The following is a 25391-nucleotide window of genomic DNA, read 5'->3' as shown; positions in this document are numbered from 1 at the left end:
TTGTTATTCAGAGATGCCCAAAGACTTTATTCTTACACTTTGTTCTCGGGTCCAGATAGCTGTGACTTTACAGAAGTGGAAGGGCTGAGATATTCAGGCTTTGGAATGATCACTCTCTTCTCCGCCACCCCTTGCCTTGCGGTTTGGAATAATTTCTTCATAAATCATCTTCCCACCCAACTCCGGATCCACTGGGTGGTTTGAGCAGGAACACGGAGAGACCGTTTCCCGAAATTGGTTTCTGAGGACTGCTGGGAGACGAGGCTGACATCAACCGCCCAGTCAGGAGTCTGGGCTCAGATGGGGCCTCAGAATAACAGGATACTGCGGATGCTGGAAAATAAAATACGAACGGTCAGTGAAAGTTCCCAAGGACCTCCAGGGTCACACCGAGAGAACTCTTGGGTAGAAGCAGGGCAGCCTGGTGGAAAGCGCCCAGGCCTGGGAGTCGGGGGGACAGAGTTTATTATTATGATATTTGTTAAGCGCGTACTCTTTGCCAAGCACTCTTCTAAGGAAATCAGGTTGTGCCACGTGAGGCTCACGGTCTTAATCTCCATTTTACAGATGAGGCAAATGAGGTCCAGAGAAGTTAAGTGGCTTGCCCAAGGTCACACAGCAGACAGCTGGAGGAGCCAGGATTAGAACCTACCTCCTCTGATTCCCAAGTCTGTGCTCTTGTCACTAAGCCACGCTGCTTCACCTGATCCCGGCTCTGCCACCTGTCTGCTGGATGACCTTAGGCAAGTCACTTGACTTCCCTGTGCCTCAGTTTCTTCATCTATCAAATGGGGCTTCCATACCTGTTCTCCCTCCTGCTTACCATGAGGGACAGAGGCTGTGTCTGACCTGATTATCTTGCGTGTACTCCAGTGCTTGGCACATAGTAGGATTTAACCAGTATCACTATCGTTATTATTATTATCATCGTTAATAATAAGCCGTCTAGTCCTCGGTCCAAGTCACTGGCCGAGGGGACCCCAGGTTTTGTGGTAGGAGAAGAAGTTAACATGAAACAGGGGTCAGGAAGGTGTCACAGAGGACTTCACTCTGGTATCGGCACAACTTCCCGACAGGCTACAAAAACTCCCGTCACCGGCAGAATCGGGAGAAGCAAACCGGGCGCTAAGTAGGTCCTAAGGGTCTCCTGCAATATGTACAGACATGTTCATTCAATAGTATTTATTGAGCGCTTACTATGTGCAGAGCACTGTACTAAGCGCTTGGGATGAACAAGTCGGCAACAGATAGAGACGGTCCCTGCCGTTTGACGGGCTTACAGTCTAATCATACGTACAGCTAATCCATATCTGTAACCTATTTATTTATATTAATGTCTGTCTCCCCTCCCCAGACTGTAAGTTCGTTGTGGGCAGGGAATGAGTCTGTTATATTGTACTCTCCCAAGTGCTTAGTACAGTGCTTTGCATGCAATAAGTGCTCAAAAAATATATTTGCTTATATATAAATACCTATCTCTCCCTCTAGACTGTGAGCTCGTTGTGGGCAGGGACTATGTCTGATTGTTGTTATATTGTATTCTCCCAAGACCTTAGTCCGATGTTTTACCCACAGGAAGCGCTCAGTAAATACGATTGAATGAATAAATTCGATGGACTGCCGTACTGATTGACTGGGGGATCCGGTTGGCCTGAGAAATGAGAGGGGAAGCGGCTTCTCTCTGGCACTCCCCTCGTTCTCGCCACGGCCAGGAGCGTCCACCCCCAGGTACGGACAGAGACAGAGAGAAGCAGCGAGGCCTGGTGGTTCCGGGCGTCAGAAAGATCTGGGTTCAGCTGTGTGACCTTAGGCAAGTCACTTCATTTCTCCGTATGCTGAGGATTAAGACTGTGAGTTTCAGGTGGCACAGTGGATTGGGTCCAACCTGATTATCTTATATCTACTCCAGCGCTTAGTACAGTGCCTGGCACATAGTACGTGCTTAACAAATACCATTTGTTAAAAAAAAAAGAAAGAGAGATTTTCCCCTCTAGCTCCAACACGGCCGGTGCTTGAGATCTTATTCATTCATTCAATAGTATTTATTGAGTGCTTACTATGTGCAGAGCACTGTACTAAGCGCTTGGAATGTACAAATCGGTAACAGATAGAGACAGTCCCTGCCCTTTGACGGGCTTACAGTAGAACTCTTAGAAATTGCCAAGAACCTCTCCTGGGCAACGGAAGGGTCTTGGAAACATGGGAATCTGAGGGACCTTAAGTAATAATAATTGCAGTATTTGCTATGATCTTACTCTGGTCCAAGCCGGGTAATTGGATCCGACACAGTCCCTGCCTGACATGGGGCTCACAGTCTGCGTTGGGGGGAGAACAGGGATTTTCTCCCCATTATCCCCATTTCAGAGATGAGAACACTGAGGCACAGGGAAGCTAAGTGGCTTGCTCAAGATCACACAGCGGGCAAATGGCAAACGGGAACTAGAATCCTGGCTCCTTGCCTTCTCAGTGCTGTGCTCTTTCCACTACACCCCTACTTAACTGTTCCCTGAGCGGGAAAAAAAAAATATTTCCGCCAAGACATTTCTTATAAACCCAAAGTGAGATGACACATTATTATTTTGGTAATTTCTCAGAGCATGAGGATGGTGCCTTGAAGAATTAGGGAGTTCGGGCCATCCCATTGACCACTTGAGACTTGACAGATTCTTTCCAGATGATAAATTGAAATTTCCCAGCTGGTATTTTTTGTTTTATTCTAGTCTAACGCTCTGTCTCCCTTCCTTTCAGACGTTGAGTTATCGCCTACTCTGAATTTCCCTAGGGCGCCATTCATTCACGGTCTATTCCGTACAGTCACATTCCTCCCTGTTTTCATCTGTCCCAAAATCTCCACGCTTTTCTCCATCGTCTTTCCAAGGACCCTGAGGGCCCTCCAGACTGTCAGCCTGTTGAGGGCGGGGAATGTGTCTGCTAATCCTTTTGTGCTCCCCAAGCTCTTCAAATAGCGCTCGGCATACAGGAAGGGCTCAATAAATTCCATCGATCGAAATCCGGAACGTGTGCAAATCGTGGCTGGGTGATCCCCTTCCTCTAGACCGTAAGCTCATATGGGCAGGGAATGTGTCTGTTCACTGTTATTGTACTCTCCCAAGCACTTAGTACAGTGCTCTGCACACAGTAAGCCCTCAATAAATAGGACTGAATGAATGATCATAAGCTAAATCCCCCCCGACCCACAGATTTATATTAATATTTATATCGATGCCTCTTTATTTGTTTTGATGTCTGTGTCCCCCCAACCCCCAGACTGTAAGCCCGCTGTGGGCAGGGATTGTCTCCATTATTGTATTGTACTTTCCAAGCGCTTAGTACAGTGCTCTGCACACAGTAAGCACTCAATAAATACGATCGCATGAATGAATGATCTGTTCTCTCTGAAGTCCCGAGGAGCACTGGAAACCTTAAGGCCCAAAACGGCCGCCACTGTTCCAGCCCAGACCGCTAATTATGCCGGGATTGCCGACTTGAAAGACTCCTCAAATAAACTTCCGGCTGCTAAACCCCACTTGCTCCCCAAGAACTTTGTGGAACGGCAACACTTTGCCTCTTAAACATCCTGAAAGACAGTCGTAAGGAGCAGTGAAGTGGATTTTGGGCCTACGGTTGAACTCACCGGTGTCACGTCCCCAGTGTCTCCGCCGAGATTTTTAACCGGGGGCAAGAAGACTTTCCTAGGAGACTTTACCTCTACACGCGGGTCTGAAAAAAGACACCGTTTTTCACAGGTGCCAATAATATCCCCACTTCCAAGAGGAAAGCGGGGAGGAGAGCTTGTGGTCGGAACGCCGGTGGCTACTCGCCCCTCCGCGGGGCCGGCCGGATCCCAGTCGGGTCCTGTGAGCGGGCCCTGGGAGCCACGCCCTCGGCCATCGGGCTCTCCCCAGAGTAAAGGAAGAGGCTGGAGGCCAGGGTGACCGTTGCCAGCAGCCTGACCTCGAGGACCGAGCTGGAGCTCAGCGGACAACAGCGGGAGCATCCCCCCGGTGAGCCCGTCTTGCGGCGCCCGATGCCGGGGCGGGAGCTGGGACAGGATAGGGACAGGGCAGGGTCAAGGGTTGGAACGGGGCAGGGGCTGGGACACCCTGACTCGAGAACCTCCAATGGTTGCCCATCCATCTCTGTAACAAAAAGAAACTCCTCACCACTGGCTTTAAAGCACTCAATCACCCTGTCCACTCCTATCTCATCCCACTAATCTCCTACTAATGAGCCCTCTCCTCTCCATCTAAAATGCCACCATGTTAATGCAATCTTCCTATCCCGCCTGGATTAATGCATCAGCCTCCTCACTGGCCTCCCAGCCGCCCGTCTCTCCCCACACCAGTCGGTACTTCACCCGGATCATTTTTCTTCAAAAACGTTCAGGACGTGTCACCCTCCCTTTCTCAAAAAAACTCCACCGGTTGCCCATCCACCTCTGTATCAAACGAAACCTCCTCTCCATTGGCTTTAAAGCAGACCATCCCCTCGCCCCCTCCTACCTCCCCTCCCTTCTCTCCTTCTACCCCCCGGCCCGCACACTCCGCTCCTCTGGTGCCGCCAACCTCCTCACCGGGCCTCCATCTCTCCCGTCTCTCCTCCGACCCCTGGCCCACGTCCTGCCTCCGGCCCGGAACGCCGTCTCTCCTCAAATCTGACAATGACTCTCCCCCCCTTCAAAGCCTTATTGAAGGCCCATCTCCTCCAAGAGGCCTTCGCAGACTAAGCCCCGCTTTTCCTCATCTCCCACTCCCATCTGAGTCGCCCTGATTTGCTCCCTTTGCTCTCCCCCTCCCAGCCCCACAGCATTTATGTACATATCTGTCATTTTATTGATTTGTATTGATGTCCGGCTCTTCACCCTCTAGACTGTTAGCTCATTGTGGGCCGGGAATGTATCTGTTCACTGTTGCATTGTACTTTCCCAAGCGCCAAGTACAGTGCTCTGCCCACAGATAAATACAATTGAATGAATGAATCGAATGAATGAATACTAGAACCCAGCCCACACGGGGCAGGGGCTGGGAATAGGCCGGTCGCCTCCAGACCTAGAGCGATTGATCATTCTCAGTGGCTTCCCCTGAGGCGAGTCGGGGGGACCAGCCTCCCGACTTCCCTCTCAGCGCCCCTTCCTGGATCCCGCCTGCCCTGCCGTCCAGCAGACCCAGATGGCACCTGTTGGCAGCCCCCCAGATGGGCGAGCGGGGCCTCCCCGCTTGCCCCTGGCCCTCCGAAGCCCCTCCGTCCTCCCGCTGGCCCGACGGGGTCCTCGATGTCAAGCATCAACCCCCGAGCCCCGCCCCTCACCTCTTTCCCTCCCGCAGCAGCTCGAAGCCTTCGTTGATCTGATCGAAACGGAGCCTGTGGGTTATCAACGGTTCCACATTGAATTCCTTCTTCATGAGACGGGACACTAGCTTAGGGACAGAATCTTTGCTCTTCCAGCCTGTAAAGTAAAACGGGTAGAGTTATGCGCCATGAGCCCCTTCTCCAGCCGCGTCCCGCGTCACCTTGGCCACACAATTCTGCACCCCGTTCCCCAGGATTCATTCATTCATTCATTCATTTATTCGATCACATTTATTGAATGCTCACTGTGTGCAGAGCACTGAACTTCCTTGTGGGCAGAGAACATGTCCACCAACTCTATATAACGGACTCTCCCACGACCTTCTTCCAGGTCGTGCCCTATCCACTATGCCCTGTTGCTAGTTTAGGTTGATTCTTTCACTCTTCGAACCATCATGTACATGGCATTCGCTTCCCTATTTGAGCATAAGCTTCTTGAAGGCAGGGGGTCACTGTGAGCTCCCTAAGCTCGTAGCACAATGCTCTGCACACAGTAAGTGGTCAGTCACTATCACAGACACTGATTCTAATGCTCTGTCAGAAGAACAACCCGATCTTTCCGAATCCCCAAGGTAGTGGCCCTTCTGGGGACCATTTTAATTGTAAGTGGCTTTATGTTCGTCTCCCCTGTTGGAATGGAAGATTCTTGCGGGCAGGGAACGTGTCATTTCTCTATTCTGAACTTCCCAAGCATCTAGTACAGAGCATCGTACCAAGGTAGGTACTCATTAAATAGCCTCCCACCTCCTCTTTTTTCTCCTTCTTCCCTTCCTCCTTCTTCACCTCCTCCTCTTCCATTCATCGAATGAAGGCTGCAGTTGCCCAGTTTGAGAAGGATGATAACCGTGACATTTGTTAAGCATTTCCTGTGTTCCCAGCACTCTGCTTAGGTGCTGGGGTAGATAAAGGACAATCGGGTCAGAGAGAGTATTGGATTCCCGTTTTACAGATGGGGAAACTGAGGCCTCCTCACCGTTGGCTTTAAAGCCCCCTCGCCCTCTCCTACCTCACCTCGCTACTCTCCCACAACAATCCAGCCCACACACTTCACTTCTCTAATGCCGACATTCCCACTGTCCCTCCATCTCTTCTATCTCGCTGCCAACCCCTTGCCCACGTCCCGCCTCTGGCCTAGAACGCCCTCCCTCCTTATATATCCGACAGACCATTACTCTGCCCCACTTCAAAGCCTTATTGAGGGCCCATCTCCTCCAAGAGGCCTTCCCTGACTAAGCCCTCTTTTCCTTTTCTTCCGTCCCCTTCTGCTTCCCCCTGACTTGCTCCCTTTATTCATCCCGTCCCGGCCCCACATCACTTCTATAATATCTTAATTTATTAATTTATCTCAATGTCTGTCTCCCCCTCTAGACCGAAAGCTCGTGGGCAGGGAATGTGTTTATTATACTATTATATTGTACTCTCCCAAGTGCTTAGTAGAGCGTGCTGCTCGCAGTAAGCTCTCATTAAATACGACTGACTGTTTAACCGACTGAGGCCCAGAGAAGCCAAGCGACTTTCCCGGTCCCGTCCGGCGGGCAGACGTGGAGCCGGGATTAGAACCCCGGTCTCCTGACTTCCAGTCCAGAGCTCCTTCCCGCTAGCCTCGCCGGTATCCGGCTCAGGAAGATGACCTGTTTTCATTGGCCTCGCCCATCCTCTCTTACCTCCAAACAGACACCCTTTCCACGTCCGTCCACTGAGGAGCAGCATGGGGTGGAAGGCGAGTTCTTGTTGGGGAGGGGGCAGTCCAACCAACACGCTGATTCCGTAAGAGGGGTTAGAGGTCATCAGGGCTGATATCTGGTTTCCAAATCAAATTGATATCAGTCTCACCCCTCGCCATCACCCACCCACACCCCCGTCCGTCCCTCCCCCGGAGGACCCGGCCCGCTCCTATGCAGCTGCCCCTTCTTCCACCGAAGTCATCCTTTCTCTTAATCCTTGGGACTATGGCTTCCAAAAGGAGATGCTCATCTCCCAGACCTGTCAAAGCCCGGCTGGCCCCGCCGGATTTCCGGGATTGGCTCGCGTCTACTCTCTTGCCGGGGGAAGACTGGGTCCTTCAGTTAACCTGTCGAGAAGCAGTGTGGCCTAATGAAGAGGGCACAGGCCTGAGAGACGGAAGGACCTGGGTTCTAACCCTGCTGTGTGACCTTTGGGCAGGTCACGTCATTCCTCAGGGCCTCAGTTCCCTCATATCTAACGTGGAGATTAAGGATGGGAGCCCTGTGTGGGACAGGGGTGGGGACTGTCTCTCTTCATTGTTGTTTTGTACTATCCAAGCACTTAGTACAGTGCTCTGCACACAGTAAGTGCTCAATATATATGACTGATTGAATGAATGAATGACAGGGACCGTGTCCAAACTGATCAGCTTGTATCTACTATATCTGGCACATAGTAAGGGCTTAAGAAGCATCATAAAATAAGAGAAACAACAACAAAACCCCCCCAAACTTCTCGCTTTGAGAGGAAAAACCAGTTGAGTGGAAATCTGCGTTTTAGCTTATTGTGATAGGGAATGTGTCTGCTAAATCTATTGTATTGTACTCTCCCAAGTACTTAGTACAGTGCTTTGCATAGAGTAAGCACTCAATAAATGCCATTGATTGATTGATTGGTTTACTTGCTATGCCTCGAATACAATACAGAACTCTTTTAAAAATATGCTACACCTTAACATGGAGAAATAGCACCAGAGCTTCCATTATTATTCAAATCAGAAACATCTGATCTTACCCTTGACTCTCTTACCGTAAGCGGTAAAACTGAGCAGGGTCCCCCAGGAACAATAATTATAATAATAATAATAACCGTGGGTTTTGTTCAGCATTTACTATGTGCCAAGCAGTGCTCTAAGCCCTAGGGTAGATACAGGCCAATCAGGTTGGACAAAGTCCCCGTCCCACATGGGGCTCACAGTCTTTATCCCCATTTTCCTGTTGAGGGAACTGAGGCCCAGAGAAGTGAAGTGACCTGTCCAAGGTGACACAGAAGACACGTGGCTGAGTGGGAATTAGAACCCACATCCTCTGCCTCCCAGGACCATGCTCTTTCCACTAGACCACACATTCGACTGTAAAGTGGAGTCTGCCTTTCAGCCTAGCCAAGACCCCTAGATCTTCTAGAGAAGAGCCTGGGCTTAGGAGTCAGAGGTCGTGGGTTCTAATCACGGCTCCACCACTAAACAGCTGTTTGACTTTGGGCAAGTCACTTCACTTCTCTGGGCCTCAGTTATCTCATCTGTAAAATGGGCATTAAGACTGTGAGCTCCACGTGGACAACCTAATTACCTTGTGTCTACCCCAGTGCTCAGAACACTGCTCGGCACATAGTAAGCACTTAACAAATACTATTGTTATTATTATTACTATTAGCTTCTGCCCCAATTCAGCCTAGCCAGACCCCTAGATCTTCTGCCCTAATCAGGGATTTTTCTTTCCCTGTCAATCACGTACCTGGTTAATAATGGAGGTATTTGGTAAGCCCTTAATATGTGCCAAGCACTCTACTAAGCGCTGGGGTAGATATGAGACAGTCGGATCCCATATGGGGCTCACAGTCGAAGGACGAGGGAGAATCTTTGAATCTTCCTTTTACAGTTGAGGAAACTGAGGCACCGAGAAGTTGTGACTTGTTCAAGGTTGCACAACAGGGAAATTGGTGGTGCTTTGACTCTGGCAGGTCCGTTCTCCCCGAATACGCCCCGGGTCGGCACCCTTTCGCGGTGGCAGAGAACCAGCCGCAGAGACACGTGAACAGGCTAACGCACTCGCCCACGTCGGTTGAGAACGTACCATGGTATCCAGTCGCCCGATGACTTCGAAAGAGAAATCCACGCCATTAGCGGTCATCTCGATCAACACCTCGTGGATCGGCTTTTCGAAATCCTGCGGGCAGACGCACTCGGTGGCGCCCAGAGACTTTGCGATGGCGAATTTGTTTTTGTTGATGTCCACCCCGATGATCCGGGCGGCCCCGGCCACTTTGCAGCCGATGACGACAGAAAGGCCGACCCCTCCCAGACCGAAGACCACGCAGGTGGAACCCGGGGACACCTGAAAGGGGGGAGGAGGAGGAGGATGGTATTTGTTAAGCGCTTACTGTGTGGCAAGCACTGTTCTAAGCGCTGGGGTAGATCCAAGCTAATCAGGTTGGACCCGGTCCCTACCGCACAACCGGGCTCACGGTCTTAATTCCCATTTTACAGATGAGGGAACTGAGGCACAGAGAAGCAAAGTGACTCGCCCGAAGTCACACAGCCGGCAAGTGGCAGAGCCGGGATCAGAACCCGTGACCGTGCGTCGGTCCGGCGATGACTGTGTGGTTGATTGTGGATGCCCTTTTAGCTCTGGGGAGGTAGTTAGTTACCTAGCCTCTAAGACAGCTAATTATAATAATAATAATGACGGTATTTGTTAAGAGCTTACCGTGTTCAAGGCACCGTATTAAGCGCTGAGGTGAATTCCAGCAAATCGGGTTGGACACCGTCCCTGTCCCACACGGGGCTCACAGTCTCGATCCCCATTTTACAGATGAGGTAACTGAGGCACAGAGCAGTGCCCAAGGCCACACAGCAGACTAGTGGAAGAGCTGGATCAGAACCCAAGACCTTCTGACTCCCAGACCTGTGCTCTATCCACTAGGCCACGCTGCTAGTGAGTTATGAAATTTCTTCAAAGCCTTCCGGCACTTCCCTACTCTCCCACTACATCCCAGCCCGCCTACTTCACTCCTCTAATGCCAACCTTCTCCCGGCACCTCGATCTCGTCTATCTCGCCGCCGAGCCCTCGCCCACATCCCGCCTCGGGCCTGGAACTCCCTCCCTCTTCATATCCGACCATCGATTTCCCCACTTCAAAGTCTTATTTAGGGTCACACCTCCTCCAAGAGGCCTTCCCTGACTAAGCCCTCTCGTCCCTTACTCCCTCTCCCTTCTGTGTCCTCTATGCACCTACGGTACCCTCTCGACATTTGCTATTCACCCCACCTTCAGCCCCAAAGTACTTCGGGACATACCCATAATTTATTCTTTTATATTAAAGTCTGTCGTCCCCTCCAGACTGCAAGCTCTTTTTGGGCAGGGAGCTTTTCTACCAAGCCAGTGAAGTGTACTGTCCCCAGCGCTTAGAGCGCTGTTCTGGACACAGTAAGTGCTCAATAAATACCACTGATTGAACAGATAGCACAATCAGCCGATCGATGGCATTTATCGAGCGCTTTCGGAATGCAGAGCATTCGACTACATCTAATAATAGTAATCATGACACCCGTTAAGCGCTTACTATGTGCCAAACTATGTTTTAAGCGCTGGGGTAGACGGGCGCCCACCAGGTTGGACACAGTCCGTTTCCCGAGTCGGGCCCGAAGCCTTAATCCCCATTTTACAGATGCGGGAACTGAGGCCCAGACACACGAAGCAGCGTGGCTCAGTGGAAAGAGCCTGGACTTGGGAGTCCGAGGTCATGGGTTCGAATCCCAGCTCTCCCACTTGCCAGCTGTGTGACTGTGGGCAGGTCACTCAACTTCTCTGGGCCTCGGTTCCCTCATCTGTAAAATGGGGATTAACTGTGAGCCTCACGTGGGACAACCTGATTACCCTGTAACTACCCCAGCACTTAGAACAGTGCCCTGCACATAGTAAGCGCTTAACAAATAGCAAAATTATTATGAAGTGACTTGCCGGAGTTCACGCAGCGGCGCTCGTCAGTGAAATATTACCTCCGTAGTCGTTAATGGTTAATCAGTCACCTAACCGGATCAATAGCTAGGTTATCTCAGACGTCAGAATTCCCCAAGCCTCACCTCGGCAGAGTTGATAGCAGCTCCAAAACCGGTGGAAAACCCACAGCCGATGAGACAGGACCTCTCCACGGGGGCCCCAGCGTCCACCTTGACGACCGAAGCTTCGTTTACCACCGTGTACTCGGCGAAGGTGCTCGTGTTGCAGAAGTGGTGAATTTGCCTCCCTCTGCAAGTGAATCGGGTCGTGCCGTCCACCATCAACCCCTGGCTGAAGTTCCTGTCCGAACAAGACAGCGGTCCCCACGTCAGCGGCCTCTCGCCGTCGACGCCGGCGGGGACGAAGAGGAATCTCGGCTCCCAACCGAAACTCACCTTGAGTTGTCGCAGACGTTACAGTTGGGGTTTAAGCAGGACTTGCATTTTCCACACTGGGGCATAAAGAGTGGGATCACCTTATCTCCTATTAGGAAAAACGATCTGTATTCAACACGCTTTCCTCGTGCCCCTGAAGAACGTCGTCTGGGGCCGAAGAGGTGCCAAGACCCAAGCCAACTCTACAACGTTTTATCTCAGTGGCTCACTGGTACCCAAGGCGACCATCTCCCCGTTGATTCCGACGAGTACAATCCCCTGTCCGAAGCTTGCAACATACGAAGGGATGGCAAATCTAAAATATCGACTTCATTTTTCCTTGCATAACTGAAAGGGCAGGCCCAGGGATGCCAGGGCTTTGAACTCCCAATTTCAGAGGTGCCGGGGCTATGAGCTACTAATTCTCTCACTATGTGCCGAGCACTGTTCTAAGCGCTGGGGTAGATACAGAAGCAGCGTGAAGAGGCGAGAAGATACGAGAAGCAGCGTGGCTCAGTGGAAAGAGCCTGGGCTTCGGAGTCAGAGGTCGTGGGTTCGACTCCCGGCTCTGCCACTTGTCGGCTGTGTGACTGTGGGCGAGTCACTTCACTTCTCTGGGCCTCAGTTCCCTCATCTGTCAAATGGGGACTAACTGTCAGCCTCACGTGGGACGACCTAATGACCCTGTATCTCCCCCAGCGCTTAGAACAGTGCTCTGCACATAGTAAGCGCTTAACAAATGCCAATATTATTATACAGATTTATCGGGTCAGACTCAGCCCCGACCCACATTAGGCTCACAATCTAAGTAGGGGGGAGTAGGATTGAATCCCCATTTTTCAGCTGAAGTCCAGAGAAGATGAGTGACCCGCACAAGGTCACGCAGCAGGTTCATGGCAGAGCCGGGGTTAAAACCCAGATCCCCCGACTCCCAAGCCCGTGTTATTTCCGCTCCTTCTTGAGAGGCGGCGCGGCTTAATGGACAGAGGACGGGATTCAGGAAGTCCTGGGTTCTAATCCTGATTCTGCCACTTGTCTGTTGGGAGACCTTGGGCAAGTCACTTGGCTACTCTGGGCCTCAGTCAACTCATCTGTAAAATGGGGATTAATAATAATGTTGGTATTTGTTAAGCGCTTACTATGTGCCGAGCACTGTTCTAAGCGCTGGGGTAGACATAGGGGAATCAGGTTGTCCCACGTGGGGCTCACGGTCTTAATCCCCATTTTACAGATGAGGGAACTGAGGCCCAGAGAAGTTAAGTGACTCGCCCACAGTCACACAGCCGACGAGTGGCAGAGCTGGGATTCGAACTCATGAGCCCTGACTCCAAAGCCCGTGCTCTTTCCACTGAGCCACGCTGCTTCTCTAAGCTTAAGACTATGAGCCCCATGTAGGACAGGGACTGTGTCCAACTCGATTAACTTGTATCTTCCCCAGTGCTTAGAACAATGCTAGGCACCTAGTAAACGCTTCCCGAGTACCATGATTATTACCATTATTACTAGGCCAGGCTGTTTCCTGAGGCCCAACGACCGGCAGTTTCCAGCGCATTAACGTTTCGGATCATCGGAACCTGCTCGCTGAAACCCGAGTGACGGAAGAGCCTCGGCGAGGCTCGGGAATGAACAAAATGAGTTGGTAAATGGGGCTCTTGCTTTCTCCTCTCGTCTCCTCTTTCGGACACATAAAGAAAGGCCGGTCGTAAACGAGGCTGAGATCTCCTAATCGCCCTTGGGACACCAGGAAAAATCGCACAGGTTTTGCCAGACTCGGTTTGAACCCAAAGCAGTGGGATTAGAAGCTAGACTGTGAGCTCCTTAGGATCTCTTTATTTTTTTAAATGGACATTTGTCCACCGCTTACTACGTGCCAGGCACCGCACTAAGCGTGGGGGTCGACACGAGATGAACGGGTTCGACGCGGTCCGTGACCCACGTGGGGCTCACAGTCTTAATCCCCATTTTAAAGATGAGGGAACTGAGCCCAGATAAGTGAATTGACTCTTCCAAGGTCACCCACCAGACAAGTGGCAGAGCCGGGGTTAGACCCCAGGTCCTTCTGACTTCCAGGCCCGGGATCTTCCCGCTTCTTCTCTACCAAGTCTACTGTTCTGTGCTCTCCCAAGTGCTTAGTACAGAGTAAGTACTCATCGGGGCTGTTCAACCAATACCACCGATCGATGGACTGACTGAGGTTCCCTCCCGTCAGACTAGATGAAGACCTGTGGCCTCCCAGCCGAGATGACCATTCGTCCGATTATAGAGCCGACAGTCTGTTTCTCAGCGGGTCTTGTCCAGCGCAGATATTGGATGCCTTCATATCCGTTCCTCGAATTTTCAGCGCCCGTCCTCCCTTCCCGACGGCTCATTCATTCATTCAACGGTATTTATGGAGCGCTTACTACGTGCAGAGCGCTGTATTAAGCACCGGGGAGAGTACAGTAGAACGATATCAGAGACACATTCCCTGCCCACGATGAGCTTACGGTCCGGCGTGCCTGACGCCGAGCTCCACGGCTCGGACGAGGCATCCAAATTCGCGTAGACCCAGGAGCCAGAGATGCAGAGGCCAGAAAGCTAGAGATTGAGGCCACTGGGAGGATCAGGAAACCCCGGAGGGTGCCCTTTATTCATTGAATCGTATTTATCGGGCCCCTATTGTGTGCAAAGCACTGTACTAAAGCGTTTATGTGGGTCACCGGGGCTGAATCGGGCATAAAAATGTGGAGACTAGGAGGTCGCCACATCCCGCAGGTGTGTCATGTGATTTGGAGGGCTGCGGCTGTCCGCCCTGCTCCCGGATTTCCCCGCCGCCCCCCAAGGGCTGTGGAATCTCGTCCCCGAACCCCCGGCCGCCCCCAGCCCTCGGCCCGGCCACGCCATCGTCCCGCCCCACCGGGAGAAGGGGACCTCCGCCCAGAGGGCAACGACCTGTCCGCTCGGCAGGCCGCAGAGCCGGGGGCAAGGATGGACCCCCGGGAAGACTGGGTGGCGGAGGGGCGCTGGTGACGGCGATCGCGATGGCCGGGGGGATGGCGAAGGTGGCGGCGGGGGGGGCGACGGGGTGGTGGTTGTGATGACGAGGGCCTCGAGAGTGGTGACGGGGGTGAGGGTGCGGGCCCAAATCATTTCGGGGGATTTCCGATCTCGGCCCCAGAGTGCAGTCTCCTACCTGGTTTCACACAGCTCACCCCTTCTCCCACGCTTTCCACGACCCCGATTCCTTCGTGGCCAATGATGGAGGGGATCGAAGACACCAGCATCCCTTGTATCATGTGCTCATCGGAATGACAGATTCCCGTAGCCAAGATCTGCCCGGAGAACGGAGCGGAGCTGAGCCGGGGGAGGGAGTGAGAGGACTATCCGGAGGTGGAAGTCATACAAAGGGAGGAAGGGCGTCCCGTCCTGCCCTGGAGAAGAAGGAACTGCTTCCTTCCAAATTCTTTCCTACTTATCCTCATTCGGGGGCCTGGTTTTTCCCCCTTGGAATGAACCGGGAAGGACCTGGAAGTCAGTAGTCTCTTATCTGGAATTTATTTTAACGTTTGTCTCCCCTGTTAGGCTGTCAGCTCCTTGTTCTCCCAAGTGTTTGGCACAGTGCTCTGCGCACGCTAAGTGCTCAATAAATACCGATGGATTGCTCGAGGGCACTGTATTGCATCTCTAATTATAGCAATAATAATTGATAATAGTGATATCTGTTAAGTGCTTCTTATGGGACTATCACTGGGGTAGATACAGGCTAGTCTCACGGAGACTCCCACTCTGAAGAGGAAAGAGAGCAACCGTTTTAATAATAATCATAACAATGATGGTATTTGATAAGCGCTTACTCTGTGCCAAGCACTATTCTAAGCGCTGGGATGGATGCAAGGTAATCAGGTTGTCCCACGTGGGGCTCGGAGTCTTAATCCCCATTTTCCAGATGAGGGAACCGAGGCCCAGAAAAGTGAAATGACTGGCCCAAAGTCTCCCGGCTGCCAAGCGGTGGGGCCGGGATTCGAACCCATGACCTCTGACTCCCAAACCCGGCCTCTAACCTCCAGGCCACGCTGCAGCAGGAATCGTAGCCTCAGCAGCAGCGGTATCACATTATTTCTAGTAATGTCTGTCTCCCCCTCTAGCCTGTGAGCTCGTCGAGAGCAGGGAACGCATCTGTTATACTGTACTATCCATTGGACTCTCTCAAGCGCTTAGTACAGTGCTCTGCACACAGTAAAAACTTAATAAATATAATTGACTGACTGAGAGTAGCTGCGGCGGCGGCAGCAGTAACATTTAGTACAGTGCTTGCACCCAGGAAGCGCTCAATAAATATGACTGAGAGAATGAATGTATGGCACCATACGAGTCTCCATATAATAATAATAATGGCATTTGTTAAGCACTTACTATGTGCAAAGCACTGTTCTGAGCGCTGGGGGGATACAAGGTGAACAGGTTGTCCTACTTGGGGCTCACACTTTTTTTATCCCCATTTTACAGATGAGGTCACCGAGGCACAGAGAAGTGAAGTGACTTGCCCAAAGTCACACACCTGGCAAGAGGCGGAGCCGGAATTCGAACCCATGACCCCTGACTCCCAAGCCCGGGCTCTTTCCACTGAGCCACGCTGCTTCTCTGTATATTCTCTCCATATTTGTCTCTGATTCTTTCTTATCTTGAACTACCCCAACCCTTAGTACAGTGATTAACACAAAAGAAGTGCTCAGCAAATGCCACAATTATTATGATGGTGATGACGATGGTATTTCCTTCGATCGTATCTATTGAGCGCTTACTGTGTGCAGAGCACTGTACTAAGCACTTCGAAAGTACAATTCGGCAACAGATAGAGACAATCCCTAACCGTATTCGTTAAGCACTTACAGTGGGCCAGGCCCCGTACGAAGCACTGGGGTGGATACAAGCAAATCGGGTTGGAAGCGGTCCCTGTCCCTCATGGGACTCATAGTCGTCATCCCCATTTTCCAGATGAGGTAGCTGAGGCCCAGAAGAGTGCAGTGACTCGCTCAAGGTCACACACCGTAAAAGTCCGCTCCATACGGGGGAGGGGGCTGCTGGGGGAGGGTCCGGGGGGAGGCCAGAGGTGGTGGTGGGAAGGAGCTGGAGAGGGAGGGGAGCCAGCGGAAGGAAGGGAATGGGAAGGGGTGGGAGAGGGATGGAATTGGGGCTGAAGGGAGAAGGGGAATGGGAAGGGGCGGAGGGCTGAGGGAGGAAGGGAATGGGAGGAGGCTTGAAGAGACAGGGAGGGGAGCCAGAGTGGGGAGAGGGTGGAAAGCAGAGGGGGGTCTGAGGGGATGGAAGTTTATGGGGAGGGGTCCGGAGCAGGGCGGGCTTTTACCGCAGGCTCAGAGCAGGCTGGAGGCCGGGAAGGCCCACCGGGTTCAGGGACCCCCGGCCTGGCCCGGCCTGGCCCGGTCGGGTCCATCGGGGCCCGCCCCATCCCACCCCATCCCGGCCCGGCCGCCGGACGTCTCCTCACCTTGATGCGGACCTCTCCGGCCTTGGGAGGGGCCACCTCCACCTCCTCCAGGGACAAGGGTTTCCCCACCTCCCACAGCACGGCCGCTCGGCACCGGATGACCTAGGAGGGCAGAGGATGCACGTCTCGGGGGACGGTCAATAAGCCGGGACGGGGAGGGGGAACAGGAGTGGGGGGACGGCCGGGCTCTTTGAGGCCTCTGCGGTTAAAGGTGGGGGGCCGGGGAAGGGGAGAGCCATAGGGGTTAACGTTAGGAGGCCATAGGACCGAAACGGGGAAGGAAATGATAATGATAAAGGTTAAGCGCCTCCTACACCAAGCACTGTACTAAACACTGGGGTAGATACAAGATAATCAGGTGGGACACTGGTGAAGCATTTCCTACTGACCAAGCACCGTACTGAGCACTGGGGTAGATGCAAGATAATCGGGTGGATTACCGTCCCTGCCTGGATCTCACCGTCTAAGGGGTAGGTGGAACGGGTATTTCATCCCCATTTTACAGAGGAGGAAACTGAGGCAAGGAGAAGTGAAGGCACTAGCCCGAGATCACGCAGGAGACAAGCGGCGGTGAGGGAATTCGAATCCAGGTCCTCTGGCTCCCTGGCTCTTTCCTAGGCTGCGCTGATTCTTATTTTGCATTTAGCCCAGCCCTTAGTAGAGTGCTTAGCACAAAGTAAGTGCTCAGCAAATATCACAGTTATTACGCCGGTGATGATGACGGTATTTTTTTAAGCACTTACAGTGTACCATGCTCTGTACTAAGCACCCGGGTGGATACAAGGAAATCGGATTGGGCACAGTCCCTGTTCCACATGGGGCTCACAGTCTTCATCCCCATTTTCCCAGACGAGGTAACTGAGGCGCAGAGGAGTGAAGTGACTCGCCCAAGGTCACGCAGCAGACAGGCGGCAGAGTCGGGATGAGAACCCAGGTCCTTCTGACTCCCAGGCCGGGGCTCTGGGGATGGTTAAGGTTTGAACAGATGTCTCAGTTTTCTCATCTGGAAAACAGGGATTCAAAAACGCTCGTTCTCCCTTCTCCTTAGACTACCAGGCCCATGTGGAACAGAGACTGTGTCCGACCTCCTTATCCTGTTTCTACCCCAGCGTTTAGTACAGTGCTAGGTATACAGTAAGTGCTGACCAAATGCTACATTTATAAGTCTTTATCAAAGCCTCTAGAGACAGCTCTCTTGAGGCACCGTTGCTCCGGGCTTTCCAGGCTCAGATCTTTGACATTCACCCACCTCCCACCCCCTCCCACCACGCCACCTTCCCCGCCAATTTCCCAGGAGCTTCAAGGAAAACCACAATATTTTCTCAGGCTAAGAAAAGGGAGATTTTCAGGTACACATTGCGCACAAATCGGAAATGAACTCAAGGTTTCCTGGTTCCTAAACAAGGCGGAGAGCTGTCGGAATTAGACAGCCCGAACTTTCAAGGGAACAAACTGAAAAACTGTGTGTACCCTCCTTTTCCTGTCACCAAACCTCTCTCCAAAAAGTCTCCCCCACAGTTGTTTTTTAAATTTTTTTGTGTGGTATTTACTAAGCGTTTACTAAGTGCTTGGCACTGGGCTAGATTATTATTCTGGTATTCCTTAAACACTCACGAATGATAATAACGATAACTGTGGCATCTGTGGAGCGTGATCTACGTTCCAGGCACTGTACTAAGCGCTGGGGTGGATACGAGCAAATCGGGTCAGACGCAATCCCTGTCCCACATGGGGCCCACGGTCTCAATCACCATTTTACAGACGAGGTAACCGAGGCACAGAGAAGTGAAGCGACTTGCCCAAGGTCACCCAGCAGAAAAAGGGCAGAGCCGCGATTAGAACCCAGGTCCTCTGACTCCCAGGGCTCCTTCCCTATCCTCTGTTTCTCTCCTATTTAGTCTCTCCCCTTTAAGATGGCCTGGTTATTTCCTTCCACGAAAGCCCACGCCGTTCTCTCAGTGCCGTCCCCCAAGTAGATCAACAGCACAGAGAGGAGCCCTTGCTGAGGAATGCGTGTGCTGGATTAAATCTCCTCAATCCTGGAGCTAAATCAATCCATCGACGGCATTTATTGAGCGCTCGCTCTACGGAGAGCAAGGGGCCGAGCCACTGTGGGAGAGCAGCGGAGTTGGAAGACTCATTCCCTGCCCGCAGTGAATTTAATCGAGGAATTAAGATTATAGGTGCCGTTCCAGCCCGCAGCCCGGACTTGGATCACCGTCTAGGATATGAATTCTGATCTTACTTTTCCTGCCGTGTCCATCCCGAAGTTTTCTTGCTTCTGGAGGTAGAGGAGACGGAGGGATCCTTGGGTGTTTTCACTGCTGGGTAGTGTCCTGCTCACTGGGGTGGCTTTCAGTCACTTCAGCCTTCCCAACTCCTCTCCTCCCCTCGGCCCCATTAGCCACACCCATTTTGTTCCAGTGACAAAACCAAAATGACTTGCAGCGTTATTAAAGGTCAGATAACGCTGGAAGTCCTGCCAACCAGAAATCCCCAGGGAGAAGCAAAAAACCTTAGAAAACTGCAAGTTTCTTTGGTTTGGGTTTCTTTTTATGCTCTTATTATGTGCCAGTCACAGTTTTAAGCACTGGGGTGGATAGAAGCTAATCAGGTGGGACGCCGTCCCTGTCCCACACGGGGCTCACGCTCACGATCCTCATTTTACAACGAGGTAACTGAGGCACGGAGAAGTGAAGTGACTTGCCCAAGGTCTCAAAGAGGGCAAGCGGGACTAGAACCCGGGTCCTTCTGACTCCTGGGCCCAAGCTCTATCCACTAGGCTACGATGTATGGACGGTCTGTGGAGACAAGAACCCCGAACACCAACTTTAACCCACTCTGATTTCTGAGAAATTACCTCAATCTGGTTGGGTTGTGTTCCTAGCCCGGGGATAATAAGTAATCTTTAAATCTCTGAATTTCGGGTGAACAGCTGCAGACCTCTGCAAGCCAACCTTGCTTTCCTTTCAGCCGAGTCCAAAGAGCTAAACTCGTTCTTGCTCCTCCTGGAACTCTCTGATATTTTGATATTGATATTTTAGATACTGTGGTTCCCATGCTCCTCCTCCACACGTATCTTGGCTCAGTCGTATCTTGGCTCAGTTTCCCCAGTTCAGTCACCCCTCGTTTTTTCCTCCCACTTCTCCTCCGGCACCTTCTGCTTAGTAATACTAATACTAATAATGGTATTTGTTAAGCGCTTACCCTTTGTTACCATTTGTTAATTACCATTTCATTTGTTAATTACCGTTACCATTTGTTAATGGTATGAAGAAGCAGCGTGGCTCAGTGGAAAGAGCCCGGGCTTGGGAGTCGGAGGGCATGGGTTCTAATCCCGGCTCTGCCACTTATCAGCTGTGTGACTCTGGGCAAGTGACTTAACTTCTCTGTGCCTCAGTTACCTCATCTGTAAAATAGGGATTAAGAGTGAGCCCCACGTGGGACAACCTGCTTATCTTATATCTGCAGCGCTTAGAACAGTGCTTCGCACATAATAAGTGCTTAACAAATACCAAAATTATTATTATTATTTGTTAAGCCAAGTACTGTTCCAAGGGCTGGGGTAGCAATCGGATCGTTCCACGTGGGGCTCACAGTCTTAATCCCCATTTTACAGATAAGGTAACTGAGGCACAGAGAAGTTCAGTGCCACGCCCACAGTTACGCAGCTGACAAGCGGTGGAGCCGGGATTAGAATCCACAACCTCTGACTCCCAAGTCCGGGCTCTTTCCACTAAGCCCCGCTTCCCTGTACGGTACGGTGCTTGACACACAGTAAGCACTTAACAAAAACCCACAATTATTATTATTTTGCTTGCTGGCTCCCCTCTTCCATTCATTCATTCAATCATATTTATTGAGTACTTACAGTGTGCAAAGCACTGTACTAAATGTTTGCCACTGTCCGTGAGGCTGGCAAAGTTTCTGCAGTGGATGTCCTTCCCTCCTTATACTCACCCTCTTGGGCCGTGCGGCCCCTAACATGATTTTGGCTCCCGCCTCTTTTATACTGATCCTCCCAAACTCCCCTCTAGCTCTAACCTCTCATCGACCCTGCAATCCTGCATCCCCCTCTTGCCTCCAGGCCCGCCCCATTTAGATTGATCAATCGATTATATTTTTTTACTGGTATTTGTTGGACGTTTACAATATGTCAAGAACTGTTCTAAGCGCCGGGGTAGACACTGATCGGGTTGGACACTGTCCCCAGTGATGGTGATATTTGTTAAGTGCTTACTATGTGCCAGGCACTGTACTAAGTACTAACAGTGAGGAGGGGGCAGAATGCAAGCAAATGGGGTTGGACACGGTCCCTGTCCCAATTGTGGCACCCAGTCTCAATCCTCATTTGACAGATGAGGTAACTGAGGCACAGAGAAGTGAAGTGACTTGCCCAAGATCACCCAGCAGACAAGTGGTGAAGCTGCGATTAGAACACAAGACCTTCCGGCTCCCAGGCCATGTCCCTGTCCCACATGGGGCTTAGGGTCTAAGTAGGAGAGAAAACAGGGACTGAATCTCAATTCTACAGCTAAAGAAACTGAGGCACGGAGAAGTGAAGTGACTTAACCGAGATCACACGGCAGGCAAGGGGCAGAGCCAGGATTAGAACCTAGATCTCTGACTCCCAGGCCCATTGTTTTTTCCACCAGGCCACAGGGCTTCTCATTTATCGAGCGCTTACTACGTACTGAACACCGCACTGAGCACACGCTCAGCGGATAGAGCACTAAGAGTTGGTTGATACGATTCCTGCCCACAAAGAGTTTACAGTGAGATGGGCTGACAGACACTTTAAAAAATTACACATAGGAGAAATTGCAGAATGAAAGATACCACTATTATTATTACGGTGTTTGTTAAGTGCTTCTCTGGGCCTCAGTTCCCTCCTCTGTAAAATGGGGATTGAGACTGTGAGCCCCACACGGGACAAGGACCGTGTCCAACCCGATTTTCCTGTATCCATCCCGGACCTTAGTACAGTGCCCGGCACAGAGTAAGCGCTTAACAAACACCACGATTCTTGTTATCATGATTATTCCGCAGTTCTTTCAGGCCTACAGCAAAATACCCCACGGAGAGGAGTCGCACAACCGATGCATCTCAATAATAGGATTTCATAATAATAGAGCAGCAGCATGGCCTAGTGGATAGAGCAAGGGCCTGGGACTCATTAGGATTTGGGTTCTAATTCCGGTGCCATCATTTGCCTGCTGTGTGACCTCGGTCAAGTCACTTCACTTCTGAGGACCTCATTTCCCTCATCTGTAAAACGGGGAGTAACACCATGAGCCCCAAATGGGAGGGGGACCGTGTCCAACCTGATTAGCGTGTTTCTACTCAACGTTTAGTACAGTGCCTGGCACACGGTAAACACTTAACATATACCACAAAAAAAGGATTTACCTACAGAGTGCAAAGCACTGTACTAAGCACTCGGCAAAAATAGAAGAGTGGGTCAGGCACATTTCCTGGCTCTTGAGGGGCTCCCGTTTTCCTGATTTCCTGTTATAATTAATTGCCTATGAGCCCATTAGCCCTCCCTTTGCCCCTATGCGTTGGCTCAGTACCCCTTAAATATTTTAATAATAATAATAACGTTGGTATTTGTTAAATGCTAACTACGTGCAGAGCACCGTTCTAAGAGCTGGGGTAGATACAGGGTAATCAGGCTGTCCCACGTGAGGCTCACAGTCTTAATCCCCACTTTACAGATGAGGGAACTGAGGCCCAGAGAAGTGAAGTGACTTGCTCACAGTCACACAGCTGACGAGTGGTGGATTCGGGATTTTGACACTCACCCCACCCTAGCCCCACAGCACTTATGTACACATCCTTGTCATTCATTCAGACGTATTTATTGAGCTCTAACTGTATGCAGAACACTGCACTAAACACTTGGGGAGAGCAATATAACAATAAACAGGCACATCCTCCGCCTGGAACGAAATTACAATCTAGAAGATGAGCTTACAGTCTCAACGGTCTACTCCGCCGCTTCCCCTAGCTATAATTTAGGGGACGTTCCTTGAAGGCAGGGATCGTATTTACCAAATCTACTGCCCTATATTTTCCTAAGTTCTTAATACAGTGTGCTGCACGCAGTGAGTGCTCATTCATTCATTCAATAGTATTTATTGAGCGCTTACTATGTGCAGAGCACTGTACTAAGGGCTTGGAATGGACAAGCCGGCGACAGATAGAGACAGTCCCCGCCCTTTGAGGGGCTTACGGTCTAATCCGGGGAGACGGGCAGACGAGAACAATGGCGATAAATAGAGTCGAGGGGAAGAACATCTCGTAAAAACAACGGCAACTAAATAGAATCAGGGTGATGTACATCTCATTAAACAAAATGAACAAAATAAATAGGGTGATAAAGGTATATACAGTCGAGCGGACGAGTACAGCGCCGAGGGGGTGGGAAGGGAGAGGGGAGGAGGAGAGGGAAAGGGGGAGAAGAGGGTTTAGCTGTGGAGAGGTGGGGGGGGTAGAGGGAGCAGAGAGGGAAAAAGGGTCTGGGAAGGCCTCTTGGAGGAGGTGAGCTTTAAGTAGGGATTTGAAGAAGGGAAGAGAATTAGATTGTCTGAGGTGAGGAGGGGGGGCGTTCCGGGACCGCGGGAGAAAGCGGCCCGGGGGTCGACGGCGGGACGGGCGAGACCGAGGGACGGTGAGGAGGTGGGCGGCGGAGGAGCGGAGCGGGGTGGGCGGTGGAAAGAGAGAATTCATTCATTCAATAGTATTTATTGAGCGCTTACTATGTGCAGAGCACTGTACTAAGCGCTTGGGATGAACAAGTCGGCAACAGATAGAGACGGTCCCTGCCGTTTGACGGGCTTACGGTCTAATCGGGGGAGACGGACGGACGAGAACGATGGCACTAAACAGCGTCGAGGGGAAGAACATCTCGTAAAAACCGATGGCAAGTAAATAGAATCGAGGCGATGTACAATTCATTAACAAAATAAATAGGGTAACGAAAATATATACAGTCGAGCAGACGAGTACGGTGCCGTGGGGATGGGAAGGGAGAGGTGGAGGAGCAGAGGGAAAAGGGGAAAATGAGGCTTTAGCTGCGGAGAGGTAAAGGGGGGATGGCAGAGGGAGTAGAGGGGGAAGAGGAGCTCAGTCTGGGAACGCCTCTTGGAGGAGGTGATTTTTAAGTAAGGTTTTGAAGAGGGAAAGAGAATCGGTTTGGCGGAGGTGAGGAGGGAGGGCGTTCCAGGACCGCGGGAGGACGTGACCCGGGGGTCGACGGCGGGATGGGCGAGACCGAGGGACGGCGAGGAGGTGGGCGGCGGAGGAGCGGAGCGTGCGGGGTGGGCGGTAGAAAGAGAGAAGGGAGGAGAGGTAGGAAGGGGCAAGGTGATGGAGAGCCTCGAAGCCTAGAGTGAGGAGTTTTTGTTCGGAGCGGAGGTCGATAGGCAACCACTGGAGTTGTTTAAGAAGGGGAGTGACATGCCCAGATCGTTTCTGCGGGAAGATGAGCCGGGCGGCGGAGTGAAGAATAGACCGGAGCGGGGCGAGAGAGGAGGAAGGGAGGTCAGAGAGAAGGCCGACACGGTAGTCTAGCCGGGATATAACGAGAGCCCGCAATAGTAAGGTAGCCGTCTGGGTGGAGAGGAAAGGGCGGATCTTGGCGATATCGTAGAGGTGAGACCGGCAGGTCTCGGTAACGGATAGGATGTGTGGGGTGAACGAGAGGGACGAGTCAAGGATGACACCGAGATCGCGGGCCCGCGGGACGGGAAGGATGGTCGTGCCATCCACGGTGACGGAGAAGTCTGGGAGCGGACCGGGCTTGGGAGGGAAGATGAGGAGCTCAGTCTCGCTCATGTTGAGTTTTAGGTGGCGGGCCGACATCCAGGTGGAGACGTCCCGGAGGCGGGAGGAGATGCGAGCCTGAAGGGAGGGGGAGAGGACAGGGGCGGAGATGTAGATCTGCGTGTCATCCGCGTAGAGATGGTAGTTGAAGCTGTGAGAGCGGATGAGTTCACCGAGGGAGTGAGTGTAAATGGAGAACAGAAGAGGGCCAAGAACTGACCCTTGAGGAACTCCAACAGTTAAAGGATGGGAGGGGGAGGAGGCTCCAGCGTAGGAGACCGAGAATGATCGGCCAGAGAGGTAAGAGGAGAACCGGGAGAGGACAGAGTCCGTGAAGCCGAGGTGAGATAAGGTATGGAGGAGGAGGGGATGGTCGACAGTGTCAAAGGCAGCAGAGAGGTCAAGGAGGATCAGAATGGAGTAGGAGCCATTGGATTTGGCAAGAAGGAGGTCACGGGTGACCTTAGAGAGAGCAGTCTCGGTAGAGTGGAGGGGACGGAAGCCAGATCGGAGGGGGTCTAGGAGAGAATGGGAGTTAAGGAATTCTAGGCATCGATTGTAGACGACTCGTTCTAGGATTTTGGAAAGGAAGGGTAGTAGGGAGATAGGACGATAACTGGAGGGGGAAGTGGG

The 25391-nt window shown here is 51.8% G+C and overlaps 1 protein-coding gene across 1 annotated transcript; it reads right to left on the bottom strand.

Annotated features, from left to right (window-relative positions):
- Positions 1 to 19515, bottom strand: LOC100086684 (alcohol dehydrogenase S chain-like). Its single transcript, XM_029076864.2, has 9 exons — positions 19177 to 19515; positions 16932 to 17033; positions 14619 to 14757; positions 11468 to 11555; positions 11156 to 11372; positions 9147 to 9407; positions 7014 to 7149; positions 5308 to 5446; positions 1 to 333 (listed from the first exon to the last, which is right to left on the bottom strand). Exons 1-9 carry the CDS (start codon positions 19192 to 19194, stop codon positions 309 to 311), a joined length of 1125 nt encoding a protein of 374 aa, XP_028932697.1. The 5' UTR covers positions 19195 to 19515; the 3' UTR covers positions 1 to 308.
- Between the last annotated feature and the right edge of the window lie 5876 nt (positions 19516 to 25391).

Source organism: Ornithorhynchus anatinus, chromosome 12, assembly GCF_004115215.2.
Source record: "Ornithorhynchus anatinus isolate Pmale09 chromosome 12, mOrnAna1.pri.v4, whole genome shotgun sequence".
NCBI lineage: Eukaryota > Metazoa > Chordata > Mammalia > Monotremata > Ornithorhynchidae > Ornithorhynchus > Ornithorhynchus anatinus.
This window is presented reverse-complemented; position numbering and strand designations above follow the sequence as displayed.